Below are 19,895 nucleotides of genomic sequence, written 5' to 3'. Positions count from 1 at the left end.
TGACATTAATAGTCAAAACAGAAGCAGGAAATGCCCTGGGAACCCTCATAGACCTCGCCTCCGACACAAATTATATCACCAACCGGGCCGCCGATCGGCTCCAACTGGAGCGGAGGCAAGTAACACTGACTGTGCAGGGGGTCGGTGGAATGAAGGTCAGGGTCAAGACTAACAAATACCTGCTAAAGGTCAGGGCGTGGAGCAACAATAGATGGAGTCCCCACGAGATGGTATGCTACGGGCTCGACACAATCGCTCGTGCAGACAAGGTCATCAGTCCAGAGCGACTCTGTAAGTTCTTCCCTGGGGTCGAGAAGAAAGAGCTGGTCCGACCTAAGGAAATCGAGCTCTTGATCAGCCACCGAGAGGGACGACTCGCTCCACAGTGGATAAGAAGGACGGGAGACTTAGTGCTGTGGGACGGGCCTCTGGGGAAGACCGTGGGAGGAACGCACCCAGACCTGTTTGAAAGTTGGGAAAGATCCGCACACAACTCCCAGACACACTTTGCGCGTTCTCTGAGAACAGAGGCAGTAAGATTTGAGGAGATCCCCTGCAAGACGCCCAGCGCCAAAGAAGAGGATGGAGACCAGAAGCCGCAAGGTCATGAAAGGACCGGGAGAACAGCTGCAAGCACCAAAGAGGTCCTCGAGTGGTGGAGCTGGGATAGCATCGGCGCCGCGTGCGAGCCAAAATGCGGAGGGTATCGCTGCGGAAATTGTCAACCAGGCGGGAAAGAGATGACTCTCGCAGAGGAAAAGGAAGTCGATAAGCACGTGAATATGTGCCGTGGGTGTCAAGTTCTCTCATGTATAGACTGCGGGAAAGACTTCTGGGGTAACGACTATAAGGAACATGTCAAATGCATCACCGAGGATCAGAAGTACGGGGGCAAAGGATATGAGGCCAAGTCAAATAAAGGCGATGTCAAACAGCAACAGTGGATTCAGAAAATTCAAGACGCCATCAATAAAGCAGGAATCAGTGCCAAGTTGAAGGATGTGCTCAACCAAGTCAGTTCCTATGATAATGTTCCACGAAAGAAGGCAAAGTTCCAGAACTGGATGAGGAACAGCCTGAAAATCCACCAATCTAATCTGCATGACGAGGTTTGGGACATCTGTTCAGCAGCATCCAGCAGCGCAGAGGAGTCCAAGCAGCCAGCAGCTGACAGCAAGGCCGAGACTAACGGGAGCCAACAGCCACATCAGAACGGCGCCTCAGAGGAGCCGGCCCCTGGCAAGAAGAAACTTAACAAGCGGGAACGCAAAGAGGCCAGGCAGATGAAGAGCGGGAAACAAGTGAAAGGTCCGCAGAACGGTAGCACAGACGACCAGCAGGAAGAGGAGACCGGCACAGAGACACGGAAGGAGAAGAGGAGCTCTGAGCAGGACGGAGAGCAGAATGAGAATGAGGCAGAAGATCAGGCAACCACCAAGAAGGGCAAGAAAAGAAAAAACAACAGTTCAAAGGATGACCCAATCAGAGGGCCGCAGAGGACGAGGCGGAGGAAGCTGAGGAGGAAGCAAATGCAAAGGGGACATCCACACCGGTTGGGAGTTCCAGGGACCCCGAGCATGAGAGGGAGAGGCTCTGGGGCGCTGCTCTCATGGACCTGATTGAGCCAGAACGCTTCAGTGAAATAGGCAGGCTCATTCGGGTAGTTGGGTGGGTCCGGCGAGCTGTTAGGCAGTGGTTGGTTTGCAGGAGGGCTCCAGAAGACGCAAAGTGGGAGGCTACTCGCCCGAGGGAGACAAGAAGCAGAGTTAGCCTCGGCGTCCAGGAGCTAAACGCAGCTTTCCGCGACCTGTGTCTGGCTGCACAGGATGGAACAGAATTTCCTAAAACGACTTGGGACAGGCTGGTAGTTAAGAAGGTCGAAGGGCCGGGGCTGCTGGTGTGTTCCGGAGGAATCCAGGAGGCTAAGGAGGTGGGAATCCCACTTGTCCCCTACACTGCATGGATCAGCACTCTGTTGGCAAGGGAGGCCCATAAGGAACCACGAGGGGTTGGCTGGCACGCTATTGAAGATGCGCAAGAAGGCGTGGGTGATTCGAGACGAAAAGGGGCGGGTTCGGGACGTAAGAGTGAGGGCTTGCCTAAGCCAGCCTGCTCCAGTAGTGGGGGCTTCAGGACGAAGAAGGAGCGAAGGCCGCGATCTCTTCCCAACGCTCGACCGAGACGTCAGGCGGGTGGTCGTGCTGCTTCCCGTGGAGGAGCAGTAAAAATAACTTTATTAAAGAGAGGGAAAGTTGTGGTCCATTTAGGCATAAAGGACCAATGGACCAAGTGGGAGGTGTTTGGCTAATCCATGGGAGGGTATTTCATTGGGAGTTTATTTTATTGTTTGATTCATTTGATTGGGTAAAAGTATGCATGCAGAGAGTGATTGGCTTAGATAGAAATGGGGGCGGGCTTAATGGAGGTAATCTGGGTGGCAGGGAAATCAGAATGACAGTATAGAGCGAGATGGGAGTTGGTAAATTGAGCTCTGAATGATTGTGTAGTTTGTTGAATCTTTTCTGTTAGTTCGTTCACTGTTAATTATTTACATGTACTAATGGATCAATGTGTTTTCAGTTTTACAATCTGTTTAATAGAGGAAGAAGGAAATCAAATCGAATTGTGTCAAGTCTCATCATTTCACCCGTACTGCCGGAGTAAGCAGAAGATTCACCATTCAGCTAACTAGAGGGAGAGCTGAACAGTTACCTAGTTAACTAGAACATTACTTTACATTGTTACCTAGTTAACTAGAACACTACTTTACATTGTTACCTAGTTAACTATAACACTACTTTACATTGTTACCTAGTTAACTAAAACACTACTTTACATTGTTACCTAGTTAACTAGAACACTACTTTACATTGTTACCTAGTTAACTAGAACACTACTTTACATTGGTACCTAGTTAACTAGAACATTACTTTACATTGTTACCTAGTTAACTACAACACTACTTTACATTGTTACCTAGTTAACTATAACACTACTTTACATTGTTACCTAGTTAACTAAAACACTACTTTACATTGTTACCTAGTTAACTAGAACACTACTTTACATTTTTACCTAGTTAACTAGAACACTACTTTACATTGTTACCTAGTTAACTACAACACTACTTTACATTGTTACCTAGTTAACTACAACACTACATTACATTGTTACCTAGTTAACTACAACACTACTTTACAATGTTACCTAGTTAACTAGAACACTTCTTTACATTGTTACCTAGTTAACTAGAACACTACTTTACATTGTTACCTAGTTAACTACAACACTACTTTACATTGTTACCTAGTTAACTACAACACTACTTTACATTGTTACCTAGTTAACTAGAACACTACTTTACATTGTTACCTAGTTAACTAGAACACTACTTTACATTGTTACCTAGTTAACTACAACACTACTTTACATTGTTACCTAGTTAACTAGAACACTACTTTACATTGTTACCTAGTTAACTACAACACTACTTTACATTGTTACCTAGTTAACTAGAACACTACTTTACATTGTTACCTAGTTAACTAGAACACTACTTTACATTGTTACCTAGTTAACTACAACACTACTTTACATTGTTACCTAGTTAACTACAACACTACTTTACAATGTTACCTAGTTAACTAGAACACTTCTTTACATTGTTACCTAGTTAACTAGAACACTACTTTACATTGTTACCTAGTTAACTACAACACTACTTTACATTGTTACCTAGTTAACTACAACACTACTTTACATTGTTACCTAGTTAACTAGAACACTACTTTACATTGTTACCTAGTTAACTAGAACACTACTTTACATTGTTACCTAGTTAACTAGAACATTACTTTACATTGTTACCTAGTTAACTAGAACACTACTTTACATTGTTACCTAGTTAACTAGAACACTACTTTACATTGTTACCTAGTTAACTAGAACACTACTTTACATTGTTACCTAGTTAACTAGAACACTACTTTACATTGTTACCTAGTTAACTAGAACACTACTTTACATTGTTACCTAGTTAACTACAACACTACTTTAATGTTACCTAGTTAACTAGAACACTACTTTACATTGTTACCTAGTTAACTAGAGCACTACTTTACATTGTTACCTAGTTAACTACAACACTACTTTACATTGTTACCTAGTTAACTAGAACACTACTTTACATTGTTACCTAGTTAACTAGAACACTACTTTACATTGTTACCTAGTTAACTAGAACATTACTTTATATTGTTACCTAGTTAACTACAACACTACTTTACATTGTTACCTAGTTAACTACAACACTACTTTACATTGTTACCTAGTTAACTACAACACTACTTTACAATGTTACCTAGTTAACTAGAACACTTCTTTACATTGTTACCTAGTTAACTAGAACACTACTTTACATTGTTACCTAGTTAACTACAACACTACTTTACATTGTTACCTAGTTAACTACAACACTACTTTACATTGTTACCTAGTTAACTAGAACACTACTTTACATTGTTACCTAGTTAACTAGAACACTACTTTACATTGTTACCTAGTTAACTAGAACATTACTTTACATTGTTACCTAGTTAACTAGAACACTACTTTACATTGTTACCTAGTTAACTAGAACACTACTTTACATTGTTACCTAGTTAACTAGAACACTACTTTACATTGTTACCTAGTTAACTACAACACTACTTTACATTGTTACCTAGTTAACTATAACACTACTTTACATTGTTACCTAGTTATCTAGAACACTACTCTACATTGTTACCTAGTTAACTAGAACACTACTTTACATTGTTACCTAGTTAACTAGAACACTACTTTACATTGTTACCTAGTTAACTAGAACACTACTTTACATTGTTACCTAGGTAACTAGAACACTACTTTACATTGTTACCTAGTTAACTAGAACACTACTTTACATTGTTACCTAGTTAACTAGAACACTACTTTACATTGTTACCTAGTTAACTAGAACACTACTTTACATTGTTACCTAGTTAACTAGAACACTACTTTACATTGTTACCTAGTTAACTAGAACACTACTTTACATTGTTACCTAGTTAACTAGAACATTACTTTACATTGTTACCTAGTTAACTACAACACTACTTTACATTGTTACCTAGTTAACTACAGCACTACTTTACATTGTAACCTAGTTAACTAGAACACTACTTTACATTGTTACCTAGTTAACTAGAACACTACTTTACATTGTTACCTAGTTAACTAGAACACTACTTTACATTGTTACCTAGTTAACTAGAACATTACTTTACATTGTTACCTAGTTAACTAGAACACTACTTTACATTGTTACCTAGTTAACTAGAACACTACTTTACATTGTTACCTAGTTAACTAGAACACTACTTTACATTGTTACCTAGTTAACTACAACAATACTTTACATTGTAACCTAGTTAACTATAACACTACTTTACATTGTTACCTAGTTTACTACAACACTACTTTACATTGTTACCTAGTTAACTAGAAAACTACTTTACATTGTTACCTAGTTAACTAGAACACTACTTTACATTGTTACCTAGTTAACTAGAACACTACTTTACATTGTTACCTAGTTAACTAGAACACTACTTTACATTGTGACCTAGTTAACTAGAACACTACTTTACATTGTTACCTAGGTAACTAGAACACTACTTTACATTGTTACCTAGTTAACTAGAACACTACTTTACATTGTTACCTAGTTAACTAGAACACTACTTTACATTGTTACCTAGTTAACTACAACACTACTTTACATTGTTACCTAGTTAACTACAACACTACTTTAATGTTACCTAGTTAACTAGAACACTACTTTACATTGTTACCTAGTTAACTAGAACACTACTTTACATTGTTACCTAGTTAACTACAACACTACTTTACATTGTTACCTAGTTAACTAGAACACTACTTTACATTGTTACCTAGTTAACTAGAACACTACTTTACATTGTTACCTAGTTAACTAGAACATTACTTTATATTGTTACCTAGTTAACTACAACACTACTTTACATTGTTAGCTAGTTAACTAGAACACTACTTTACATTGTTACCTAGTTAACTAGAACACTACTTTACATTGTTACCTAGTTAACTACAACACTACTTTACATTGTTACCTAGTTAACTATAACACTACTTTACATTGTTACCTAGTTATCTAGAACACTACTCTACATTGTTACCTAGTTAACTAGAACACTACTTTACATTGTTACCTAGTTAACTAGAACACTACTTTACATTGTTACCTAGTTAACTAGAACACTACTTTACATTGTTACCTAGGTAACTAGAACACTACTTTACATTGTTACCCTATTTAACTAGAACACTACTTTACATTGTTACCTAGTTAACTAGAACACTACTTTACATTGTTACCTAGTTAACTAGAACACTACTTTACATTGTTACCTAGTTAACTAGAACACTACTTTACATTGTTACCTAGTTAACTAGAACATTACTTTACATTGTTACCTAGTTAACTACAACACTACTTTACATTGTTACCTAGTTAACTACAGCACTACTTTACATTGTTACCTAGTTAACTAGAACACTACTTTACATTGTTACCTAGTTAACTAGAACACTACTTTACATTGTTACCTAGTTAACTAGAACACTACTTTACATTGTTACCTAGTTAACTACAACACTACTTTACATTGTTACCTAGTTAACTACAACACTACTTTAATGTTACCTAGTTAACTAGAACACTACTTTACATTGTTACCTAGTTAACTAGAACACTACTTTACATTGTTAGCTAGTTAACTAGAACACTACTTTACATTGTTACCTAGTTAACTAGAACACTACTTTACATTGTTACCTAGTTAACTACAACACTACTTTACATTGTTACCTAGTTAACTATAACACTACTTTACATTGTTACCTAGTTATCTAGAACACTACTCTACATTGTTACCTAGTTAACTAGAACACTACTTTACATTGTTACCTAGTTAACTAGAACACTACTTTACATTGTTACCTAGTTAACTAGAACACTACTTTAATGTTACCTAGTTAACTAGAACACTACTTTACATTGTTACCTAGTTAACTAGAACACTACTTTACATTGTTACCTAGTTAACTACAACACTACTTTACATTGTTACCTAGTTAACTAGAACACTACTTTACATTGTTACCTAGTTAACTAGAACACTACTTTACATTGTTACCTAGTTAACTAGAACATTACTTTATATTGTTACCTAGTTAACTACAACACTACTTTACATTGTTAGCTAGTTAACTAGAACACTACTTTACATTGTTACCTAGTTAACTAGAACACTACTTTACATTGTTACCTAGTTAACTACAACACTACTTTACATTGTTACCTAGTTAACTATAACACTACTTTACATTGTTACCTAGTTATCTAGAACACTACTCTACATTGTTACCTAGTTAACTAGAACACTACTTTACATTGTTACCTAGTTAACTAGAACACTACTTTACATTGTTACCTAGGTAACTAGAACACTACTTTACATTGTTACCCTATTTAACTAGAACACTACTTTACATTGTTACCTAGTTAACTAGAACACTACTTTACATTGTTACCTAGTTAACTAGAACACTACTTTACATTGTTACCTAGTTAACTAGAACACTACTTTACATTGTTACCTAGTTAACTAGAACATTACTTTACATTGTTACCTAGTTAACTACAACACTACTTTACATTGTTACCTAGTTAACTACAGCACTACTTTACATTGTTACCTAGTTAACTAGAACACTACTTTACATTGTTACCTAGTTAACTAGAACACTACTTTACATTGTTACCTAGTTAACTAGAACACTACTTTACATTGTTACCTAGTTAACTACAACACTACTTTACATTGTTACCTAGTTAACTACAACACTACTTTAATGTTACCTAGTTAACTAGAACACTACTTTACATTGTTACCTAGTTAACTAGAACACTACTTTACATTGTTAGCTAGTTAACTAGAACACTACTTTACATTGTTACCTAGTTAACTAGAACACTACTTTACATTGTTACCTAGTTAACTACAACACTACTTTACATTGTTACCTAGTTAACTATAACACTACTTTACATTGTTACCTAGTTATCTAGAACACTACTCTACATTGTTACCTAGTTAACTAGAACACTACTTTACATTGTTACCTAGTTAACTAGAACACTACTTTACATTGTTACCTAGTTAACTAGAACACTACTTTACATTGTTACCTAGGTAACTAGAACACTACTTTACATTGTTACCCTATTTAACTAGAACACTACTTTACATTGTTACCTAGTTAACTAGAACACTACTTTACATTGTTACCTAGTTAACTAGAACACTACTTTACATTGTTACCTAGTTAACTAGAACACTACTTTACATTGTTACCTAGTTAACTAGAACATTACTTTACATTGTTACCTAGTTAACTACAACACTACTTTACATTGTTACCTAGTTAACTACAGCACTACTTTACATTGTTACCTAGTTAACTAGAACACTACTTTACATTGTTACCTAGTTAACTAGAACACTACTTTACATTGTTACCTAGTTAACTAGAACACTACTTTACATTGTTACCTAGTTAACTACAACACTACTTTACATTGTTACCTAGTTAACTACAACACTACTTTAATGTTACCTAGTTAACTAGAACACTACTTTACATTGTTACCTAGTTAACTAGAACACTACTTTACATTGTTAGCTAGTTAACTAGAACACTACTTTACATTGTTACCTAGTTAACTAGAACACTACTTTACATTGTTACCTAGTTAACTACAACACTACTTTACATTGTTACCTAGTTAACTATAACACTACTTTACATTGTTACCTAGTTATCTAGAACACTACTCTACATTGTTACCTAGTTAACTAGAACACTACTTTACATTGTTACCTAGTTAACTAGAACACTACTTTACATTGTTACCTAGTTAACTAGAACACTACTTTACATTGTTACCTAGGTAACTAGAACACTACTTTACATTGTTACCCTATTTAACTAGAACACTACTTTACATTGTTACCTAGTTAACTAGAACACTACTTTACATTGTTACCTAGTTAACTAGAACACTACTTTACATTGTTACCTAGTTAACTAGAACACTACTTTACATTGTTACCTAGTTAACTAGAACATTACTTTACATTGTTACCTAGTTAACTACAACACTACTTTACATTGTTACCTAGTTAACTACAGCACTACTTTACATTGTTACCTAGTTAACTAGAACACTACTTTACATTGTTACCTAGTTAACTAGAACACTACTTTACATTGTTACCTAGTTAACTAGAACACTACTTTACATTGTTACCTAGTTAACTAGAACATTACTTTACATTGTTACCTAGTTAACTACAACACTACTTTACATTGTTACCTAGTTAACTAGAACACTACTTTACATTGTTACCTAGTTAACTAGAACACTACTTTACATTGTTACCTAGTTAACTACAACAATACTTTACATTGTAACCTAGTTAACTATAACACTACTTTACATTGTTACCTAGTTTACTACAACACTACTTTACATTGTTACCCAGTTAACTAGAAAACTACTTTTCATTGTTACCTAGTTAACTAGAACACTACTTTACATTGTTACCTAGTTAACTACAACACTACTTTACATTGTTACCTAGTTAACTAGAACACTACTTTACATTGTTACCTAGTTAACTACAACACTACTTTACATTGTTACCTAGTTAACTAGAACACTACTTTACATTGTTACCTAGTTAACTAGAACACTACTTTACATTGTTACCTAGTTAACTACAACACTACTTTACATTGTTACCTAGTTAACTAGAACACTACTTTACATTGTTACCTAGTTAACTACAACACTACTTTACATTGTTACCTAGTTAACTACAACACTACTTTACATTGTTACCTAGTTAACTATAACACTACTTTACATTGTTACCTAGTTAACTACAACACTACTTTACAATGTTACCTAGTTAACTAGAACACTTCTTTACATTGTTACCTAGTTAACTAGAACACTACTTTACATTGTTACCTAGTTAACTAGAAGACTACTTTACATTGTTACCTAGTTAACTAGAACACTACTTTACATTGTTACCTAGTTAACTAGAACACTACTTTACATTGTTACCTAGTTAACTACAACACTACTTTACATTGTTACCTAGTTAACTACAACACTACTTTACATTGTTACCTAGTTAACTACAACACTACTTTACATTGTTACCTAGTTAACTACAACACTACTTTACATTGTTACCTAGTTAACTACAACACTACTTTACATTGTTACCTAGTTAACTAGAACACTACTTTACATTGTTACCTAGTTAACTAGAACACTACTTTACATTGTTACCTAGTTAACTAGAACACTACTTTACATTGTTACCTAGTTAACTACAACACTACTTTACATTGTTACCTAGTTAACTACAACACTACTTTAATGTTACCTAGTTAACTAGAACACTACTTTACATTGTTACCTAGTTAACTAGAACACTACTTTACATTGTTACCTAGTTAACTACAACACTACTTTACATTGTTACCTAGTTAACTAGAACACTACTTTACATTGTTACCTAGTTAACTAGAACACTACTTTACATTGTTACCTAGTTAACTAGAACATTACTTTATATTGTTACCTAGTTAACTACAACACTACTTTACATTGTTACCTAGTTAACTAGAACACTACTTTACATTGTTACCTAGTTAACTAGAACACTACTTTACATTGTTACCTAGTTAACTACAACACTACTTTACATTGTTACCTAGTTAACTATAACACTACTTTACATTGTTACCTAGTTATCTAGAACACTACTCTACATTGTTACCTAGTTAACTAGAACACTACTTTACATTGTTACCTAGTTAACTAGAACACTACTTTACATTGTTACCTAGGTAACTAGAACACTACTTTACATTGTTACCTAGTTAACTAGAACACTACTTTACATTGTTACCTAGTTAACTAGAACACTACTTTACATTGTTACCTAGTTAACTAGAACACTACTTTACATTGTTACCTAGTTAACTAGAACACTACTTTACATTGTTACCTAGTTAACTAGAACATTACTTTACATTGTTACCTAGTTAACTACAACACTACTTTACATTGTTACCTAGTTAACTACAGCACTACTTTACATTGTTACCTAGTTAACTAGAACACTACTTTACATTGTTACCTAGTTAACTAGAACACTACTTTACATTGTTACCTAGTTAACTAGAACACTACTTTACATTGTTACCTAGTTAACTAGAACACTACTTTACATTGTTACCTAGTTAACTAGAACATTACTTTACATTGTTACCTAGTTAACTAGAACACTACTTTACATTGTTACCTAGTTAACTAGAACACTACTTTACATTGTTACCTAGTTCACTAGAACACTACTTTACATTGTTACCTAGTTAACTAGAACACTACTTTACATTGTTACCTAGGTAACTAGAACACTACTTTACATTGTTACCTAGTTAACTAGAACACTACTTTACATTGTTACCTAGTTAACTAGAACACTACTTTACATTGTTACCTAGTTAACTAGAACACTACTTTACATTGTTACCTAGTTAACTAGAACACTACTTTACATTGTTACCTAGTTAACTAGAACACTACTTTACATTGTTACCTAGTTAACTAGAACATTACTTTACATTGTTACCTAGTTAACTACAACACTACTTTACATTGTTACCTAGTTAACTACAGCACTACTTTACATTGTAACCTAGTTAACTAGAACACTACTTTACATTGTTACCTAGTTAACTAGAACACTACTTTACATTGTTACCTAGTTAACTAGAACACTACTTTACATTGTTACCTAGTTAACTAGAACATTACTTTACATTGTTACCTAGTTAACTAGAACACTACTTTACATTGTTACCTAGTTAACTAGAACACTACTTTACATTGTTACCTAGTTAACTAGAACACTACTTTACATTGTTACCTAGTTAACTACAACAATACTTTACATTGTAACCTAGTTAACTATAACACTACTTTACATTGTTACCTAGTTTACTACAACACTACTTTACATTGTTACCTAGTTAACTAGAAAACTACTTTACATTGTTACCTAGTTAACTAGAACACTACTTTACATTGTTACCTAGTTAACTAGAACACTACTTTACATTGTTACCTAGTTAACTAGAACACTACTTTACATTGTGACCTAGTTAACTAGAACACTACTTTACATTGTTACCTAGGTAACTAGAACACTACTTTACATTGTTACCTAGTTAACTAGAACACTACTTTACATTGTTACCTAGTTAACTAGAACACTACTTTACATTGTTACCTAGTTAACTACAACACTACTTTACATTGTTACCTAGTTAACTACAACACTACTTTAATGTTACCTAGTTAACTAGAACACTACTTTACATTGTTACCTAGTTAACTAGAACACTACTTTACATTGTTACCTAGTTAACTACAACACTACTTTACATTGTTACCTAGTTAACTAGAACACTACTTTACATTGTTACCTAGTTAACTAGAACACTACTTTACATTGTTACCTAGTTAACTAGAACATTACTTTATATTGTTACCTAGTTAACTACAACACTACTTTACATTGTTAGCTAGTTAACTAGAACACTACTTTACATTGTTACCTAGTTAACTAGAACACTACTTTACATTGTTACCTAGTTAACTACAACACTACTTTACATTGTTACCTAGTTAACTATAACACTACTTTACATTGTTACCTAGTTATCTAGAACACTACTCTACATTGTTACCTAGTTAACTAGAACACTACTTTACATTGTTACCTAGTTAACTAGAACACTACTTTACATTGTTACCTAGTTAACTAGAACACTACTTTACATTGTTACCTAGGTAACTAGAACACTACTTTACATTGTTACCCTATTTAACTAGAACACTACTTTACATTGTTACCTAGTTAACTAGAACACTACTTTACATTGTTACCTAGTTAACTAGAACACTACTTTACATTGTTACCTAGTTAACTAGAACACTACTTTACATTGTTACCTAGTTAACTAGAACATTACTTTACATTGTTACCTAGTTAACTACAACACTACTTTACATTGTTACCTAGTTAACTACAGCACTACTTTACATTGTTACCTAGTTAACTAGAACACTACTTTACATTGTTACCTAGTTAACTAGAACACTACTTTACATTGTTACCTAGTTAACTAGAACACTACTTTACATTGTTACCTAGTTAACTACAACACTACTTTACATTGTTACCTAGTTAACTACAACACTACTTTAATGTTACCTAGTTAACTAGAACACTACTTTACATTGTTACCTAGTTAACTAGAACACTACTTTACATTGTTAGCTAGTTAACTAGAACACTACTTTACATTGTTACCTAGTTAACTAGAACACTACTTTACATTGTTACCTAGTTAACTACAACACTACTTTACATTGTTACCTAGTTAACTATAACACTACTTTACATTGTTACCTAGTTATCTAGAACACTACTCTACATTGTTACCTAGTTAACTAGAACACTACTTTACATTGTTACCTAGTTAACTAGAACACTACTTTACATTGTTACCTAGTTAACTAGAACACTACTTTAATGTTACCTAGTTAACTAGAACACTACTTTACATTGTTACCTAGTTAACTAGAACACTACTTTACATTGTTACCTAGTTAACTACAACACTACTTTACATTGTTACCTAGTTAACTAGAACACTACTTTACATTGTTACCTAGTTAACTAGAACACTACTTTACATTGTTACCTAGTTAACTAGAACATTACTTTATATTGTTACCTAGTTAACTACAACACTACTTTACATTGTTAGCTAGTTAACTAGAACACTACTTTACATTGTTACCTAGTTAACTAGAACACTACTTTACATTGTTACCTAGTTAACTACAACACTACTTTACATTGTTACCTAGTTAACTATAACACTACTTTACATTGTTACCTAGTTATCTAGAACACTACTCTACATTGTTACCTAGTTAACTAGAACACTACTTTACATTGTTACCTAGTTAACTAGAACACTACTTTACATTGTTACCTAGTTAACTAGAACACTACTTTACATTGTTACCTAGGTAACTAGAACACTACTTTACATTGTTACCCTATTTAACTAGAACACTACTTTACATTGTTACCTAGTTAACTAGAACACTACTTTACATTGTTACCTAGTTAACTAGAACACTACTTTACATTGTTACCTAGTTAACTAGAACACTACTTTACATTGTTACCTAGTTAACTAGAACATTACTTTACATTGTTACCTAGTTAACTACAACACTACTTTACATTGTTACCTAGTTAACTACAGCACTACTTTACATTGTTACCTAGTTAACTAGAACACTACTTTACATTGTTACCTAGTTAACTAGAACACTACTTTACATTGTTACCTAGTTAACTAGAACACTACTTTACATTGTTACCTAGTTAACTAGAACACTACTTTACATTGTTACCTAGTTAACTACAACACTACTTTACATTGTTACCTAGTTAACTACAACACTACTTTAATGTTACCTAGTTAACTAGAACACTACTTTACATTGTTACCTAGTTAACTAGAACACTACTTTACATTGTTAGCTAGTTAACTAGAACACTACTTTACATTGTTACCTAGTTAACTAGAACACTACTTTACATTGTTACCTAGTTAACTACAACACTACTTTACATTGTTACCTAGTTAACTATAACACTACTTTACATTGTTACCTAGTTATCTAGAACACTACTCTACATTGTTACCTAGTTAACTAGAACACTACTTTACATTGTTACCTAGTTAACTAGAACACTACTTTACATTGTTACCTAGTTAACTAGAACACTACTTTACATTGTTACCTAGGTAACTAGAACACTACTTTACATTGTTACCCTATTTAACTAGAACACTACTTTACATTGTTACCTAGTTAACTAGAACACTACTTTACATTGTTACCTAGTTAACTAGAACACTACTTTACATTGTTACCTAGTTAACTAGAACACTACTTTACATTGTTACCTAGTTAACTAGAACATTACTTTACATTGTTACCTAGTTAACTACAACACTACTTTACATTGTTACCTAGTTAACTACAGCACTACTTTACATTGTTACCTAGTTAACTAGAACACTACTTTACATTGTTACCTAGTTAACTAGAACACTACTTTACATTGTTACCTAGTTAACTAGAACACTACTTTACATTGTTACCTAGTTAACTAGAACATTACTTTACATTGTTACCTAGTTAACTACAACACTACTTTACATTGTTACCTAGTTAACTAGAACACTACTTTACATTGTTACCTAGTTAACTAGAACACTACTTTACATTGTTACCTAGTTAACTACAACAATACTTTACATTGTAACCTAGTTAACTATAACACTACTTTACATTGTTACCTAGTTTACTACAACACTACTTTACATTGTTACCCAGTTAACTAGAAAACTACTTTTCATTGTTACCTAGTTAACTAGAACACTACTTTACATTGTTACCTAGTTAACTACAACACTACTTTACATTGTTACCTAGTTAACTAGAACACTACTTTACATTGTTACCTAGTTAACTACAACACTACTTTACATTGTTACCTAGTTAACTAGAACACTACTTTACATTGTTACCTAGTTAACTAGAACACTACTTTACATTGTTACCTAGTTAACTACAACACTACTTTACATTGTTACCTAGTTAACTAGAACACTACTTTACATTGTTACCTAGTTAACTACAACACTACTTTACATTGTTACCTAGTTAACTACAACACTACTTTACATTGTTACCTAGTTAACTATAACACTACTTTACATTGTTACCTAGTTAACTACAACACTACTTTACAATGTTACCTAGTTAACTAGAACACTTCTTTACATTGTTACCTAGTTAACTAGAACACTACTTTACATTGTTACCTAGTTAACTAGAAGACTACTTTACATTGTTACCTAGTTAACTAGAACACTACTTTACATTGTTACCTAGTTAACTAGAACACTACTTTACATTGTTACCTAGTTAACTACAACACTACTTTACATTGTTACCTAGTTAACTACAACACTACTTTACATTGTTACCTAGTTAACTACAACACTACTTTACATTGTTACCTAGTTAACTACAACACTACTTTACATTGTTACCTAGTTAACTAGAACACTACTTTACATTGTTACCTAGTTAACTAGAACACTACTTTACATTGTTACCTAGTTAACTAGAACACTACTTTACATTGTTACCTAGTTAACTAGAACACTACTTTACATTGTTACCTAGTTAACTACAACACTACTTTACATTGTTACCTAGGTAACTAGAACATTACTTTACATTGTTACCTAGTTAACTACAACACTACTTTAATGTTACCTAGTTAACTAGAACACTACTTTACATTGTTACCTAGTTAACTAGAACACTACTTTACATTGTTACCTAGTTAACTACAACACTACTTTACATTGTTACCTAGTTAACTACAACACTACTTTACATTGTTACCTAGTTAACTAGAACACTACTTTACATTGTTACCTAGTTAACTAGAACATTACTTTATATTGTTACCTAGTTAACTACAACACTACTTTACATTGTTACCTAGTTAACTAGAACACTACTTTACATTGTTACCTAGTTAACTAGAACACTACTTTACATTGTTACCTAGTTAACTACAACACTACTTTACATTGTTACCTAGTTAACTATAACACTACTTTACATTGTTACCTAGTTATCTAGAACACTACTCTACATTGTTACCTAGTTAACTAGAACACTACTTTACATTGTTACCTAGTTAACTAGAACACTACTTTACATTGTTACCTAGGTAACTAGAACACTACTTTACATTGTTACCTAGTTAACTAGAACACTACTTTACATTGTTACCTAGTTAACTAGAACACTACTTTACATTGTTACCTAGTTAACTAGAACACTACTTTACATTGTTACCTAGTTAACTAGAACACTACTTTACATTGTTACCTAGTTAACTAGAACATTACTTTACATTGTTACCTAGTTAACTACAACACTACTTTACATTGTTACCTAGTTAACTACAGCACTACTTTACATTGTTACCTAGTTAACTAGAACACTACTTTACATTGTTACCTAGTTAACTAGAACACTACTTTACATTGTTACCTAGTTAACTAGAACACTACTTTACATTGTTACCTAGTTAACTAGAACACTACTTTACATTGTTACCTAGTTAACTAGAACATTACTTTACATTGTTACCTAGTTAACTAGAACACTACTTTACATTGTTACCTAGTTAACTAGAACAATACTTTACATTGTTACCTAGTTCACTAGAACACTACTTTACATTGTTACCTAGTTAACTACAACAATACTTTACATTGTAACCTAGTTAACTATAACACTACTTTACATTGTTACCTAGTTTACTACAACACTACTTTACATTGTTACCTAGTTAACTAGAAAACTACTTTACATTGTTACCTAGTTAACTAGAACACTACTTTACATTGTTACCTAGTTAACTACAACACTACTTAACATTGTTACCTAGTTAACTAGAACACTACTTTACATTGTTACCTAGTTAACTACAACACTACTTTACATTGTTACCTAGTTAACTAGAACACTACTTTACATTGTTACCTAGTTAACTAGAACACTACTTTACATTGTTACCTAGTTAACTACAACACTACTTTACATTGTTACCTAGTTAACTACAACACTACTTTACATTGTTACCTAGTTAACTATAACACTACTTTACATTGTTACCTAGTTAACTACAACACTACTTTACAATGTTACCTAGTTAACTAGAACACTTCTTTACATTGTTACCTAGTTAACTAGAACACTACTTTACATTGTTACCTAGTTAACTAGAAGACTACTTTACATTGTTACCTAGTTAACTACAACACTACTTTACATTGTTACCTAGTTAACTAGAACACTACTTTACATTGTTACCTAGTTAACTACAACACTACTTTACATTGTTACCTAGTTAACTACAACACTACTTTACATTGTTACCTAGTTAACTACAACACTACTTTACATTGTTACCTAGTTAACTAGAACACTACTTTACATTGTTACCTAGTTAACTAGAACATTACTTTACATTGTTACCTAGTTAACTAGAACACTACTTTACATTGTTACCTAGTTAACTAGAACACTACTTTACATTGTTACCTAGTTAACTAGAACACTACTTTACATTGTTACCTAGTTAACTAGAACATTACTTTACATTGTTACCTAGTTAACTACAACATTACTTTACATTGTTACCTAGTTAACTAGAACACTACTTTACATTGTTACCTAGTTAACTACAACACTACTTTACATTGTTACCTAGTTAACTAGAACACTACTTTACATTGTTACCTAGTTAACTAGAACATTACTTTACATTGTTACCTAGTTAACTAGAACACTACTTTACATTGTTACCTAGTTAACTACAACACTACTTTACATTGTTACCTAGTTAACTAGAACACTACTTTACATTGTTACCTAGTTAACTAGAACACTACTTTACATTGTAACCTAGTTAACTAGAACACTACTTTACATTGTTACCTACTTAACTAGAAAACTACTTTACATTGTTACCTAGTTAACTACAACACTACTTTACATTGTTACCTACTTAACTAGAAAACTACTTTACATTGTTACCTAGTTAACTAGAACACTACTTTACATTGTTACCTAGTTAACTAGAACACTACTTTACATGGTTACCTAGTTAACTACAACACTACTTTACATTGTTACCTAGTTAACTACAACACTACTTTACATTGTTACCTAGTTAACTACAACACTACTTTACATTGTTACCTAGTTAACTAGAACACTACTTTACATTGTTACCTAGTTAACTAGAACACTACTTTACATTGTTACCTAGTTAACTACAACACTACTTTACATTGTTACCTAGTTAACTACAACACTACTTTACATTGTTACCTAGTTAACTAGAACACTACTTTACATTGTTACCTAGTTAACTACAACACTACTTTACATTGTTACCTAGTTAACTACAACACTACATTACATTGTTACCTAGTTAACTACAACACTACATTACATTGTTACCTAGTTAACTACAACACTACTTTACATTGTTACCTAGTTAACTACAACACTACTTTACATTGTTACCTAGTTAACTACAACACTACTTTACATTGTTACCTAGTTAACTACAACACTACTTTACATTGTTACCTAGTTAACTACAACACTACTTTACATTGTTACCTAGTTAACTAGAACATAACTTTACATTGTTACCTAGTTAACTAGAACACTACTTTACATTGTTACCTAGTTAACTAGAACACTACTTTACATTGTTACCTAGTTAACTAGAACACTACTTTACATTGTTACCTAGTTAACTACAACACTACTTTACATTGTTACCTAGTTAACTGGAACACTACTTTACATTGTTACCTAGTTAACTACAACACTACTTTACATTGTTACCTAGTTAACTAGAACACTACTTTACATTGTTACCTAGTTACTACAACACTACTTTACATTGTTACCTAGTTAA

General features: G+C 33.1%; 1 protein-coding gene across 1 annotated transcript in view; it reads left to right on the top strand.

Moving 5' to 3' along the window:
* Positions 1–740: 740 nt before the first annotated feature.
* The window catches only part of LOC308162518 (uncharacterized protein), a gene marked incomplete at both ends in the record, with an annotated part of 61,825 nt that continues 42,670 nt past the window's right edge, over positions 741–19,895 (top strand). The window contains 2 exons of the mRNA XM_080536666.1: positions 741–1,427; positions 1,826–2,081. Coding sequence (XP_080392792.1) covers positions 741–1,427; positions 1,826–2,081 — 943 coding nt within the window. The remainder of the gene's footprint in view (positions 1,428–1,825; positions 2,082–19,895) is intronic.

This window comes from Nansenia antarctica (genome assembly GCF_963989245.1).
Source record: "Nansenia antarctica genome assembly, chromosome: 7".
In the NCBI taxonomy this organism is placed as follows: domain Eukaryota; kingdom Metazoa; phylum Chordata; class Actinopteri; order Argentiniformes; family Microstomatidae; genus Nansenia; species Nansenia antarctica.
This window is presented reverse-complemented; position numbering and strand designations above follow the sequence as displayed.